This window comes from Medicago truncatula, chromosome 3 (assembly GCF_003473485.1).
Source record: "Medicago truncatula cultivar Jemalong A17 chromosome 3, MtrunA17r5.0-ANR, whole genome shotgun sequence".
Classification (NCBI taxonomy): Eukaryota; Viridiplantae; Streptophyta; class Magnoliopsida; order Fabales; family Fabaceae; genus Medicago; species Medicago truncatula.
In genome coordinates this window covers 42947302-42962837 of record NC_053044.1, presented here as the reverse complement: position 1 = coordinate 42962837, position 15536 = coordinate 42947302, and the positions used below count along the sequence as shown (strand labels likewise).

At 34.3% G+C, this 15536-nt stretch overlaps 3 protein-coding genes across 3 annotated transcripts; 2 read left to right on the top strand and 1 right to left on the bottom strand.

Moving 5' to 3' along the window:
* Positions 1-482: 482 nt before the first annotated feature.
* On the bottom strand, positions 483-5539 carry LOC11415028 (ubiquitin carboxyl-terminal hydrolase 4). The gene is made up of 6 exons (XM_003601897.4): positions 5115-5539; positions 4174-4290; positions 3091-3189; positions 2138-2326; positions 1758-1939; positions 483-1237 (listed from the first exon to the last, which is right to left on the bottom strand). The coding sequence occupies exons 1-6, from the start codon at positions 5229-5231 to the stop codon at positions 841-843; spliced, it is 1101 nt and encodes a 366-aa protein (XP_003601945.1). The 5' UTR covers positions 5232-5539; the 3' UTR covers positions 483-840.
* A 4953-nt stretch (positions 5540-10492) lies between these two features.
* Positions 10493-11760, top strand: LOC112420500 (protein SENSITIVE TO PROTON RHIZOTOXICITY 1). Its single transcript, XM_024780235.2, has one exon. The coding sequence runs from the start codon at positions 10590-10592 to the stop codon at positions 11589-11591; it is 1002 nt and encodes a 333-aa protein (XP_024636003.1). The 5' UTR covers positions 10493-10589; the 3' UTR covers positions 11592-11760.
* A 1896-nt stretch (positions 11761-13656) lies between these two features.
* LOC11415027 (uncharacterized) lies at positions 13657-14421 on the top strand. Its single transcript, XM_003601895.3, has one exon. The coding sequence runs from the start codon at positions 13753-13755 to the stop codon at positions 14146-14148; it is 396 nt and encodes a 131-aa protein (XP_003601943.1). The 5' UTR covers positions 13657-13752; the 3' UTR covers positions 14149-14421.
* The last annotated feature ends 1115 nt before the right edge of the window (positions 14422-15536 follow it).

The following is a 15536-nucleotide window of genomic DNA, read 5'->3' as shown; positions in this document are numbered from 1 at the left end:
AATGAATAAAGTTTAATTGGCAATCTGCACGTTTTAAATTACTAACAAAACATGGGTGCGTTTTTACAGGTGTTTTCTTCAATAAACTACGAAAAATACCTAAAGAAATAAATGCAAGTTTTGTCCTCTATTATATACACTCTTGAGATGAGAATAATCTAATAAAAATGTAACACTTTGATGAAATTTAAAAAATCAATAGATTTTAAATCAAACGTCTAATGATTAAGAGTACTGCTCTTGAAATATCTTCGACGTTCTATACTTGATAAACAGACTTCATATACCCAGGTTAGATGTCATAAAAAAGAATTTCATGGTTAGACGGCAAAATATATGATGCATATTTGTCTGGTCTTCTCAATAGAAGATTATTTTAATGACAAATATTATCAATTATCATCAATACGTTAATCGATATAAACTTGGTAATGCTTTTTGTTGATCACACATTTCTCAACAAGCTATTGTAAAACGAAAAATAGAAAAAGAATTACCATGATACCATTGCATTGTGTTTCTAACCAATTGAACATTGGGCAGTTAACACCATGAACACATTGTCGGTGAAAATTTCTCAGCATGTATACTGTCGTATATGTTAGCGAAAAGTTTTAAAAAAGAAAATAAAGAAAGAAAAAAGTTGCAGTGCTTTCACTATCAACTGTACATGCCAACCACCTAGTATACATTTTCACAACCGTATCCTCTCCAGGAGGTATAACACCTCAAGCAGCTTGAATAGGGAAAATGGTCATAAGAAAATTATCTATCGTCAAACCGATAAAAAGACTAGTCCAAAAGATTCAAGTACCTAAAAGTTGTCAGCCTCTCCACTGTCTAGTTTCTGTTAATGCTCTCATAGAACAAAATGTAACCATGGTCTGTATTATTGTTGAAGTCCTGTGTTGACCCAAAGAATGTCTGCACTGAAGCTTCATCAACCACCTCGACAGTTTCATCGTCAAAACATAACCAGTGGTTATGGTTTTTTACAAGACAGACATAATGCCCGTGGTTGGGCCCACTCCCAACATGTACAACTACTGCAAATAGAGAATACTCAATATCTGCTTCTTCATCTGTATCACTCAACCTGAGTTCAAGGGGAAAGACCACACGGTAAGACAACTTCTTGTAGCGGCCCAGCTGTTCCATGTACTTAAACCGCTTAAGATGAATGACCAAGACACGTGGGGGTCTCTTTATCTTCATCCTCTTCTGAGCTTCTTGCAAACTAATATCAAAAGAAAGATTGCATCTCAGTTATTAGCAGAACATGAAAAGCAAAACAGATGAGTACATGCATTTTTTTACTGATTATATTCATAACCCTTTCAGGTAATGGATGAGAAAATTTGCCAATCAATGGATCGTTAACCTATCAAGATTAATGCTCATCACGCGGTCAAAACCATATACCCAGAAAACATCATATTACTAGTAAACAAACATAAATAGCAATCTATTTTAAATTCAAATGACATGACAAATTGCAAGAATTAATAGATAATATTGAAGCCATTTGGCATCTTTGCTCATCATCACTTAAGAAAACCTCTTACTAAAAGTAGTAAAAACCCTTTAAAAAAAGTAGTAAAATAGATAATATTGAAGAATTAATAGATAATATTGAAGCCATTTGGCATCTTTGCTCATCATCATTTAAGAAAACCTCCTACTAAAAGTAGTAAAAACCCTTTAAAAAAAGTACTAAAATAGGTCAGCTATAAAGACAAGTGAAAAATGCTATATACCTGCAGCACTTGTCACAGAAAAATTTGTCTTCCGCATTCAATGTCTCAGTTGAACTGAAATTTTTCAAACAACTTGTAATTGAACTATTTTGTTCAATATCAAGACTCAAGTCGAAAAATGTTTCATCCCTAGCCGTAACTGTTTCACATTGCAAGCACCTTGTCTCATTGGTAAGTATTCCCTGATCAAAGCAATTTACAACAATTAGATTGCAAAATGAAAATTTAAAAATCTTAATTTTGTGATCATTATGGAGTACAAGTAATAGCCCACTGCATACTAGATTTATTTGAGCAAATAACAACTTCACAATTTATGGTTACTCCAAGCTTTGCTGCAAACAAAATGCTTAAATAGAAACATTGTATTGTCAAATCACCTGAAAGTTTTTGTGCACCCAAGTAGCTAAAGGTGCTTTTTTAGCACCATTAGCTAAACCACTCTTTGGTCCATTTGCAATCTTCTCAGAAGGTAGTAATGTACCTTGATCATCTTTTTCAGCATGGGCCTCTCTCTCCAGAATGTCAACAAGTTCATTTAACAAATAGTTCAAGAACTCATGGGCGTCCTACAAAATATGAGAAGATTTACGATGACAGTGTTACTTTTTAATCTTTATACAAATTATTTTTTAAAGAAATACATCAATAAGAGACATCATACAACAAACTACACATTTGAAAAAACAAGCAATGACCTTCACCTGTGAAGGTAACTCAGACAAGGAAGGAGAAATCTAGTAGTATAAACTAAGAAAATCCATTATTCAACCTCACTGAATGTGTTCTGGAAACAAAGGTTTTAAAAGATTGCATTTCCTTCTGTCAAAACAACAACAACCAAGCCTTATCCCACTAAGTGGGGTCGGCTACATGGATAAAAAAAAATCACTTTCTACACATGTTCCAGTTCAAGTAGAGAGATCTTTTCATTAAAATTATTTTTCTGCTCAAGGGAATAGATTGTAACCTTCTATTGACCGCCCAGCTAGTGAACCATCATCCTAACCATCAAGTTCAACTATAAGCTAAAAACCATTTTGCTATCGGGTGTGAATACAATGATACGAGTCACTTGGGTGAAACCAATGATCTACCAATTGAAATGGTGCGACTTTGCAATCATCTCTAGCTAAGTTTCATAATAAAATCCAATGCAGTTGAGAAGCAACTAAGCAGGGACATTCAGAAAAGATGCATGTATAAACATAGCCAAACACTGTACACATGTACAAAGTAATATTCTATGCATTACTCTCGAAGGAAAGTTGACAATTTATCGAAAAATCAAATCTTTTCTTTTGTGCTCATTCTTGTCAGTTTGAAAATGTACCTGGTGCATATAGCTACGGAAGAGTTCATTCTGTTTTTTCAACCTCTGTACAAATCGTTTGGGAGCAATCACACCTGTCTTCCTCTTCTGGGAACTTATCTATATCAAAAGAAGTAGCATGATAAATGCAAAACCATGAAAGAAATAAACGAGACAAGCGCATTAACTGAAAATCTGAAGCAATATACTGTTCCGAACATTGAAGATATACAACATATAGATACTCAATCATACAACAATCAAATTTAAGAAAGCATGCAATCACCTCTTCCAATTTATTATACCTCAACCGAAAAGCACAAAACGGGAGAAATTGCTAAATTTATAAAAAAAAATAAAAAAATGTCACATACTTCAAAGCAAATTTCAAAAGAGAAATAAATAAACAATGTGTACTCAAGTATATTTCATGATTTAGACAAGCACGCAATCACCACTGCCAGCAAATCCATTCTACGAGGGAAACAAAAAAGGAACAAAATACAATAGATAACCAAAAGGAACATAAATGTTAACCAAGGAAACGGATTTTAGGCCCTACAAGTAACTAGTCATGTCCTGATAAACTTAACCAATAGTAGGGTATGAAATTCCCTTAGCAACAACTTGGAGAAAAAAGGCTTTGACAAACACATGTAGAATGAATAGTGGGTGTTTGCCAAGTTCCAGTGTGACATTTTACACTATCAAAGTGGGTGTCTAAATCAGAACAATAAACAATGGTATGGAGATGGTCTGGATAACTGGATCTAAAGGAATGTATGTTACCTAGCTACAATTGCAAATGACGCCGTTCTATTTTTGGATGGTCACAAGGGCAACTTGATAAACTTTCTGACATTTGTACAGTTTTTTTTTAATAATATCTTGGGTAAAAATTAGTTGGTCTGAGAATGGTTAAAAAGTTACTGATTTGGTGGATTGGATTCCTTCATCCATGAAACATCAACATCATGTGCCATATTTACAAACAATGAAACCAGTATAAATTCTATAATAATAGATCATGGCTTAGTCAATCAAATATGAAGAGGCCTCATATGGAAGCAATATCAGAAATTTTTCTAAAGGTAGATTTGTTACCTGTGAAAATAGTTCAGCTAAGCAAGTCAAAAGATTTTCCTCCGCGTCTGTTATGTTTTTGTTTTTTCCATAATACTGTAGCAATTGTTCTCGAAACGGAACACAGAAGTATAGAGCCTGTAGAATGAGAGGAAAAAACCACAAATTTAGTTACAAGGTATACAAACACAGTTCATTAACAAACTCAGTTATCACTGTGTAATAGACAATTGTTGATAACATTGATTCTAGCATCCTTTCCAATAGTAAGACTAACAATTAGTTTTGCTACTTGTTGGCCTTACATCATAAACAGGGCAAACAAAATGTACTTACATTACCTAAATATATATAATAAAGAGTAATTCACCAAATTAGTCCCTCACTTTGTAGGTCACTCTTAAATAGGTCCTTGAGATTATGAATATTTCAAAAGGTTCCCAACTCTATTAAATTGTCAAGTTAGTCCTTATCTTTAACCAGTTGCCATCAATTAGGACAGGACCCGAATTTTAACAACTTACTATCAATTTCGTCCTTCACGCGGTAACAGAAGATCTAATATGAGTAAAATTTGACAGTCATAAACCTTTTTGAAACATTCATAATGGTGGGACCTGTTTGAGAGGCCCTACAAAGAATTTGGTGGTTTACTCTAAAATAAACTTAAGCAAACCATTTTTTCCAGTTAATGAAATAAAATTACTTACTCAAATGCAACAAAATGATTTAGGTCAAAAATTTAATGTCCAACAATCTCATCCTAATAACCATTGTTTAATAAAGCACTTAAAAATTCAGCAAAACAAAAATAACAAATTCCTAAAACGTTCACATTCAGAAAAGTAATAAAATTTAAATCAATGATAAACTATCTACATATCCACACAAAAATTGATGATTTATACATAATTGAATCAAAATCTGAATCTAGAATATAAGTAAATAAGATTGGTTGAAACCTGCAAAACGCTGTTGCAATAACAAGTATTGCCGAAATTCTCAAGGCCAAAGTAATGTTCTCCTTCAGGGAAATTATCACCGAGAGCCTTCTCGAGTTTAGAACCAGAACCACCCATAAGCGCGTTGAATTGATCACAAAAACTTAGATCTTTCTCCGGTTCAACTCAGTGAATGGAATCGCAGTCCATTATTCGGTTGATATATTGCAGAAAGAGAGAAAACAAGGGTTTCGTTGTAGGAGAAATAGAATGCGCGTAAAATGCAGAAAATTGAGAGGCTTACGGCGTTTCGAAAAGAGAGAAAATGTTACCCACACGTACGCGTATTTATAAGTGATTGCGGAATCTCCGTTATTTCCCTACAAAATCGCCTAGATGTCCGAAAGAGAGATCTTGTATTGTAAGTAAAACGGTTTCCAATCCAAATTCACCTTCAAAGTTCAAAGGTTGTTTTTTTACCCCTCCCTCATGTTTAATTTACTAAAACATTTTTATTACACGCACCTCCCCTAAGGTTTTTTTAAACAATACTAACATCCCACTAATTTTAAACTAAACATCAACCTCTCTTAAATTGTATTAAAAGTAATAAATGTCTCCCTTACAATTAACCCCGTTAAATGTATGTTAGTAAACACATTTCACTTTCATTTATATTCCTACAACCATGGTCTCTCTCCAAGATGATCATTAATTCTCTTCTAGCGTTTGCAAATTGCAATTGTAGAATATTAAATTCTGTTTTCTTTCGTTCACTTATCAAATTCCTGGGTAGATTGTTCATCAATAATTTCAAAGTTTGAATCTTTATTATCAATTTCTTCCTCATATGTCAATTCAAACATGTGAATCAAGCGAATCTCATTGGGTGTCTTTTGTTAATTGTTGTATCTTCAATTGAAACTTCAAGTTATTAGCTAACGGTGAGCATGGATAGATTGAATGCACAATTTTTGTTCCATTGTGGTTTTCAGGACTGGCATTGTGTTCCAATGGAAAATCATTCTAAATTATGGAGATTTGTCAAAAAAAAATAATCTAAATTATGGAGATTTCAGTGGTTCCTTGGCTACCTGTATATATTGTTATTAATATACTTCTTCTTGCATCAATTGATAAAGATTCGCATATAAGATTTACTTTTTGAACAAAGCTTTTGTTGCATGAGAAATGCTAGAGACACATCCTTTTAACACACACCAATGATAACTTGCCCAATATCATTCTCCAATACGATTTATATTTTGATGTAATTAACCATCTATACTCTATAAATATACAGGCTCCTTGCACCTGTTTGTGTTTTTTTTTCTTTTCAAACTTTCTTCACTGACTTCCAAACTAATGCACTGAGTTTGAATTAATTATATAGTTTCAAATTGATATTTTTCCTCTTCTAGTTTACAACAAATGCATTCCTTAGTTTTAAAGGTATGTTATCGACCCAAATGGATATTTGATTAAAGTATTGTACCTTTCAAGTAGAGTTTAATCCGAATGAGGTATGATTTTTGTTTGCAATTGTTCATTTATGAGCATTTAACATGTGATTTAACATGCTTCTTTTTCTCTTCATTCAAGTTTTTTCTTCTTTTTTCCAATCTGCATGTATGAGTGTAGTATCCTAGCTATACTTTTTCTTTCTTTCTTTTCATATGATACATTTATATGATTTAGTTTCTTCTCTTCATTTAAGTTTGAGATGCTTTTTTTGTTCTTTTTTCCCTCTTTATTCAAGTTTATGAGATACATTCCTTTTCTTTTCATTCAAGTGTTTTTTTTCTTCCTCTTTTCGTATTTGCGTTGGTGTATTCTAATTATATCCCTTTTTACATCTTAATATGTGATGCTTTATTTTTCTTTTCTTCGTTAAAGTTTTTGAATCAGTGCATCAAATGCTTGATAATTGATATGATAATTATTTTGTGCATGTCCTATTTGTTTTTGCTTGCATCACGTGGTCTATTTTAGTGCATTTGCAATCTCTTATTATAGTATGTATTTAGTTGGCTTGGAACATTTAGTGGAGGCACAAAATTAATGCCACCAATCTATTATGTTGGATATTGTGATTTCTATCAAGAGATCGTAAGGACTTGAATTTAGTTGATGATGATTCATGACAGGTTTGGACATACACAATGCGCTTTGTTCGTTGCGGTATAGTGTATTTTAAAGTTGGTAGAAATTGGAAACACTTTTGCATTGCTCGACGATTTTTGAATGAGCCGTTATAAAATTTAGTGTTTTCTGCTAATGAAAATAATTATGTTTTATTTGTCACATTGAAAATTTGTATTGGTCTTATTTATAACGAATGCATTTTGCTTTAAGTTTTTTTTTTTTATATAAATTTTATTATGTTTGGTGGAATGAATGTAATGGGAGAACTTATTATTTTGAAGTTGCATGTCAACTTGTTTATTGTTTCATGATACTCTCTCGGTAAGTTATGTGTCGCTTTATAATACTAATGAAGAATCAATGTTATTTTTTCTATTATATTCTTATATATTTATTATTCCCTTCTCAATTCTTTCAATTCTTTAATTTATATTTCCTATATTATTTATGTTGCATGAATTGAATAATGATAACCTTGCGAGAGAAAGTAATAGTGAGTATGGTGTATAGATGTAACATTTTAATGATGTGATGAAAATAGAGAGACAGAAAAATGTTGAATGGATGTGTGAAAATAAAAGGTGTACAAAAATCATTGTTGTTGTTATATACTCTCCTTTGTATTTCAATGAAAATTTTGGATTGATATTTATAATTGGCTCGGTTTCATTACAGCGCATCCAAAACATGTGGCAGACAGTTTCCCTCGATTTGAAAATTTAGGCCAGTTTCCAAAACAAATATTTGAATATCTTTCCAACTCATATGGTTAACTTGTGCGTGGGTGATTTGGTGTGAAAAAATATACTCGGATTTTTCACAATCAATAAGAATCGTTACCACAACTTCTTGACAAAATTAAACTACAATCTAGGTGGTGACTGAAAGTGAATAGAATTAATTTTGTTTTTACCTATCAATTATGGTGTCTTTGTAGTTATGGTGAATAGAATTAAACTACAATCTAGCTTGCTCGATAATTTCTTTGTAATGAAGTGTCTTTGTCCTCTTTTTTCCTGTTTATTCGCTATTTGATGTAGTATGATTTTTATACTAGGGTCGACAATTCTTATGCTGAAATTTCAAGGATCTCTATATAATCCATTTTAGCTTCTTAAGAAAAATGCTACCATTATATAATATAATATTTTTTAACAAAAATCAAATAAAAATGTTGATAATAGGCCGACACAAAATCCGAGGGTTAACCTAACCTAACCCAATTTTTACATGGACTAGATGAACTTGAGAAAAAAAAAATCCAAGTGCATTTGAGCAAACTTTTTTTAAGCTCGGTCCATTAGCCTAACCCATTTTTAACGGCTTTAACCTTGAATTTTTTTTTCTGACCCTCTTGTCAAAAAAAAATATCCATGTCTGACCCCTATGAATATTATTCACCAAAATGACTCACTTTCTTTTTTTGTCCATTTTTTTTTGTCCTTTTCCCCATTCCCGCCATTTGAAACGGCGGGAATGAGCCGCTCTCTGACACATGTCAAATCCTGACTGGCTCGTGCTCTTCCTGTTCCACATCCTCGTCAGGAATTTCAACATCATCATTAGTTTCCATAGTGACTTTATTTTGCACTTGTGAAGTTGAGTTGGTCCAGATTTCATTAACGAAGTCATCGTCATTAAACCCTGCTGCCAGACTTTCTATGGTATTAGTTTGTGAATTTGGCCATTGAGGTGCGTAGCTTGTTTGGGGATAGTTTACAATGTGTGGAGGGGTTGGTAGGTTGAACGAGGAGTATTGTGATTGGTCTGGATAACTGGTTTGTGTGGTGTACTGAGTTGGATTAAAGTCATCAAATGAATAGTTTGATGTTGGGGAGCTTTCTCCATGATGATTTTGTTGAGAATAGCTTGGATATGGGATTGGGGTGTTATGTAAGATTTGGTTTGTGGGTTGTGGCGGTGATTGGTAAGTTTGGTTGTAGTTGGTGGATGGGTTAAAGCTTTGGTCAAAGTTAGTGGGTGGAGGTGTCATGAATTGGTTATAGGGTGGAGGTGTATTTGACCACATATTTTCATCTGACACCGTATAAGTTTTTGGCACTACAGGATAGTCACGCGACAATCCTGGGAAAATTCTTGCACATGCTTACCTTGGATTTGACAATAATACTTCTCTAGAAAGCCACAGATGATCTCCGAAAAATTCTCAATACCATGCAAAATATTGACGATTTGGATAAACCTCATGGTTATACCGAACGCCGTGAAGTGCTAATCGATGACGTTGGTTCCAGTTTTGAACTTGACGATGATGCTTATCTCTCCACGAGCCTTTAATTTTATCTTTTGTCAAATTAATTTTGCGGAAATCTTTCAAATTATCTGGTAAGGAAGGTGGGTGTTGTGGTAAGCCAAATTGAAGCCTTACTATGTCTGTCTGATGCCTCTCGACTATCTGAAAACAGATGAGATATGTGTTTGCAGACCATATCTGGCTTTCTTCTTCGTTGGTGTAATTGAAGTTAACATAAGGCCTTCAAGATAACTGTTTAAAAAGAATGAATATTAGTCTTCAATTGTTGACTAAAAAGCAATCACGAAATTCGCCTTGTTCCCATGTCATAGCCGCGTGTTTATCATTTCGCCATGACTACACAACCCTTATTCCAACTGTGTACAAAAACGAGAATGTTTACTCCATCTACAACACAACCTTCAAAGTAGTTCAGGATAAGAGTTATTGGCTCCCATACAACGGTCCCGTGCTTTGCCATAATCCAAACATGCGAAGACTAAAGAAAGGTCGACCCAATAGTACCCGCATAAGGACTGAAATGGACGAGGAGTTGGTAGAGAGGACTTCGACATCGAGACAGTGTGGGTTGTGTCGGCATACCGGTCATATTAGGAGAAATTGTCCGAGTATAAATAACCGGTAGTTAATAACGTTATGTATTATGTGTTCAAATAAATTAATATATTTTTATTTATCATTATTATTTGTGTTTTAAATAAACAAATGTTGCCCAAAAAAACAAAAAACGGAAAAAAATAAATTAAAATTCAGTCCCGCCATTTCAAATGGCGGTAATGAAAAAAAAAAAAACAGTCAAACCTGCATGGTTAGTCAAGATTTGACATGTATCAGATAGTGGCTCATTCCTGCCGTTTCAAATGAAGGGAATGGGGAAAAGGAGAAAAAAAAAAATGGACAGAAAAAGAAAGTGGGTCAAAAATTTTGGTGAATAACTCATATGGGTCAGACATGATTTTCTTTTTTTTACAAGAGGGTCAGAAAAAAATAAAAAATTCCTTTAACCTTACCCTTTTCTTATGTATCCATCATCTCCATTTCCCTCTAAGCGTATTCTTCCCCGGAGACAGGGTTGAATGTCTTACCCTAACCCAACTATAAACATGTCTAATCCGAACCTAGATTCCCATCACACTACCCAGATACTTCAACCACAACAAAATCCAAGTAACACCCCCGACCCTCAGGTTCCGCTTCGGAATCTATCCTTGGTTCAGACGAGCATCGATTCTCTCCGAACCCTCCTGTCCCAATCCATCACCACCAACGCTCCTGTCACCAACGATCAATTAACCGCCGTCTCCAACCAAATCTTCACCGTCCTCCACCATACCATAGTCAACGCCGCCGCCCTCGTTCCTGGCGTCTCCGTCTTCCCCTCCGCCACCTTCGATTCTTTCAACAACAACCCCCTCGCCGCCGTGGAAGATTCCGATTGCGAAATTGTGGAGCTCGACGCCATGGAATTGCTAGCTGAACATCTCCACTTTTGCGAGATATGCGGCAAAGGCTTCAAGCGCGACGCGAATCTCCGGATGCACATGAGAGCTCACGGGAATCAATTCAAGACGCCGGAAGCTTTAGCGAAGCCTTTAAACATGGTCCGTCGTCCAACGCAATTCTCGTGTCCGTTTGAAGGATGTAACAGAAACAAAAAGCATAAGAAATTCAAAGCATTGAAATCGGTGATTTGTGTGAAGACCCATTTCAAGAGGAGTCATTGTCCGAAGATGTATTCGTGTAATCTTTGTCGTAAGAAGAATTATTCAATGCTTTCGGATTTGAAGAGTCATATGAGGCAATGTGGTGAGTCTAAGTGGAAGTGTTCTTGTGGGAGTACTTTTTCTAGGAAGGATAAGTTGTTTGGACATGTTGCTTTGTTTGAGGGTCATATGCCTGCTGTTGTGTTGGAAGATGAGGTGAAAGGGAAGCAAGTTGTGGCTGAGGAGAATGAAGATCCTATGGAAATGGCATTGAGTAAAGATGATGAAATTGGTATGGATGAAGAGTTCTTTCATGATTTTGGGTCTATTGATAACTATTGTTTGGATGAAGTTTTGGGATTTCGTCGTAGCTAGCCTGCCTAGTTTCATGTTTAATGATTTCTTGTTGGTTTTATTAGCATTTTAACATTAGATTCAGACATTGAACATGCATATTTATTCTGTGTTTTTGTATAGTTTACTGTATAATGTTACAAATATGCTATTGCTTTTTAATTAATTCTTATTTGGTTGTTGTTGAGAATCTAAAGTTTCATATATGCCATCACTTTTTCTTGGAAAGTCTACGGTGTATCAGAAAGATTACTAACTATTTAAAAATCAACCTGCGCATTGGAGTAATTTACTTGTACTGTTGTATATGTTAGACAAAGTCCTTTTTCCATACCCACCACCTTCATATTGAAGTCTCGTCACTCACTGTTTGTCCTCTGTAACATGCACAAAATCAAACTCTCAAGGCCGACTACAATTTTCTTTGCCACCATCCTCAGCTCACCCTTCTTTTTTCCCTCCATTACTTTGATTTCTCTAACAACTACCATCCTCTTCACTTCTCCCTACGTTTTCTTCTTCGCTTAATGATACTCTCTTTTTAATTAATGGTACTCAGCTTTGTTAATACGCGATCATGTTTCATTCATCTTCTTTCTAGTCTCAACTATTTTGCCAAAAAACAAAAACATAAAATCAACTATCTCAACAATTTGAATGATCTATTATTTTGATAAAGAAGAAATCCATGACTTGAACACAAAGGAGTTTGGGATTTTGATTGACAGAGTGCGGTTGAATGGCCGTTGTTTTTTAGGCTGACAATGAGAATTACAAAATTAATCAATCTATATGTTGGATGCATCAAACGACTCATGTTTAAATACCTATGTGAATGTGGGATTTCCTCAACCGGATGAAATCTGCATCCGTTATTGGGTTGTTGACTGTTTGTGTGTAAGGTTGAAATTTTTTTGGGGAATTTTTTGTGCCACAATGCCACCACTTTCAATTTTTAAGCTGTAATTGTTTCATGCTAGGATGTTATTAATTTGTAAAGGTGTTCAAAATGTTAGTAGTGAAACTTTTAAACCCGTTTATCTTTTGTTTGGAATCCTGGTGGATGTTAAATATGTTTGAATCTCAATCTCAGAGATGCAGCATGCTCAGATACATTTATACACTGACCATTTCGTAAATTTGAGCAATATGAAAGTCCAACACAACCTTTATCTTTTTTTTTTTTGGTTGAGAGGAGCCCCAATACAACTTAAATATCCACCCTCACGTTTAATGTGAGTCACGCACAAGTCTAATTTCAATATTAAAATCCTTTACCCGATTTTGATATCATATTAAATATATCTGAATCTCATTTTAAAAGTTAACTCAAATGACGGTGTTTAAACACATTTATACATCCATGGAAACATGATCAATGTGAGATTCCAATACAATTTCAATAAAGATCTTGAATGTGTTGTGATATAAAGCTCCAAGAGCGAGCTTAATTTGGATGTGGATGCAGCCATAAAATCCAATTTTCATATGCAATTTATATATATTAATTACACTACCAATTTTTCTTACTACAAATAAAAAATGTCAAAGCATCTTGTAATCATAAACGAAGGGAATAGCATACAAATCATGGTTCTAAATCGAGGATGCAACCACAATTGCGCTCGCAGTATGAAGGATGTTGAAGTACATGTAAGTGCAATTTCAGCGACCGTAGTTTAAAACCATAATACTTGTGTTAGATGATAACAAAAAGCCATGGCAGGTACCTCCAACTCTTCTTCGATAATCAAGTTCCTCTCTTGAGACAGTCTTCGAGGGGAATTTGACGACAGGGTATGCGTTTGCATTTGCATCACTGCCTCAATCATCAATAGTCACTTTTCGTTAGCTTAATATGCAATTGAAAGGAGAATTAAAAATAAATAAATTGACTTGACTAGGAATATTCATGCTCACGAGTGTAACGACTCTGCCTTATTCAAAACCATGTTTGATTTTTACAAAACCAAGTCAAATGTATTTTTCACGGTAAAAATCCTTGTCTCCTTTTCACACGTACGGTTTCTTCTTTCTATATATATATATACATCTTTGATCTTTGAAGATTACCGTACAACAAAAACAACCAAATACATCTTTGAGCAATTTGAGACACATTCTTCCCGAACAAAGTACAAACTATAATATATATTTTTTTTGTAAAACGGTGTTTCTGAAAATGGTGGTTTCTTTAGAAGCCTTGGCAATGGCAGGCACAAGTAGTGTGGAATATGGAATAGATATTGAAGAATGGGAACGCAATGATTTGGAGCAATATCCACCACCCCATTTACTAGCCCAAGAAGAAGATGACAAAATTAGCATCAATGGAGCTAAAGGGTACACTGAGGGCAACAAAGTATATGGCCTTCCTAGTCCTACTACCAGTACTCATTTCCTTCCAAATAACAACACAAAGGAGCACGATGTCACCTTCACCAATCATGGAGAAAAAGGGAATGGAACTCTTGAAACAAGAAGGCTGAAAAAATGCGCCAGTTCAATAAAATTAATGGCAAGAGCACTTGAAATGTTAATATCATTATCTTGTGTTATAAGCACAAGAGATTATTAGGGTTCTAATCAGCAGGCCTTTTCCAAATTAATGTAATTTAACAAAACACGTTTTCTGCTTCATCAAGGTCAGATAATTGTATTGTAGTTCTTTTTTTTAGAGGGTATTGTAGTTCTTTATTATTTTATTTTTTTAATTTTCGAGACGAGTATAATAAATTAAGAGAGGTCACCAAGTTATAGGTCATGGAATTAGGAGAATCGGTTAAGTTTTGTTTACCAAGTCAACCCACTTGGCTTAGCTTGACATGAAATTTTGATGTAAGAACTCATGTTTCACTCACTAGTCGTGTTAATTTTAGTAGATTAGTTTAATTTTTTTAAAGTTTTATTTTTTTTTATTTTTTATTTTTATTTTTTTATTTTTTACCAAGTTGTTTAGTTTATATATCAATCATACTCGTCCATATTCTAGAAAAGGTCTTCACAAACTTTAAATGACTTCAAAACTGTTGGCATATTTCATATGAATGAATTACCAAGTTATTTTATTTGAAGAAATTCAAAAACCAAATCCGAGTTTAATTGTGATTTTCACCCCTGTAATATATGTCATTTTTGGTTTTCGCCCCTATAAAATTTTCGGTTTGATTTGCACCTTCATAAAAAAAAAATCTTCCTGAAAACACCCTAATAGGCCATTTTCAGAAAATCCATTCCCTAAATCATTGCCAACATATGTAGATCTGCCTATTATTTGACGAAGAACATAAAGTAGGTATGAAACGATTATAGAAGTTAAAAAAAAGAAAGATGCAACACAAGAAAACGAGATGTATATGAGAAGAAGCGGAAAACAATTGTAGGTAGGAAGCATGAGAAGAAGATGAAAGACAAAGGCCAAATAGTGAGAGCGAGGGAGGAGGTTACTAAACAATGGTTTAATGTGTTATGTAAGGCCAAGTAATGGATCAAAGCCTTTATTGCGAGTCTTTCCTTCTTTTTTTGATAGTGGTACATTGGGGAGGGGATGGTCTCCCGTGATTTTTTCCTCAAGTGAGATCCTGACCTTCTATTAAAGAGGTGAAATAAGATGTTTTAAAATTAAAAAAAAGGACAATGTAATTAATAGTGAGATCTAATGACTGCAGAAAATTAAAGAGTTTCTCACTGGAGATGATCCTCACCCGATACATTGGGTATGTATTCATATATAGGGGATGTATCAAATGAAAAGAGTTTTCTTGTGGGAGATGAGAGGAACAAATAACAACCTTTGGATCAAAATGACTTGTCCAGATTAAAAAGGCTCACTTAAAGTCACACGTGATCTCATGATTATACACCCATATGCTTATGAGACCAGTGGTCATAAATCAGGTCAACAACAATGAATCTCATCTTCTCCGAATATCCAATCACGATCGCCCACACCGTACCTTCTGAACA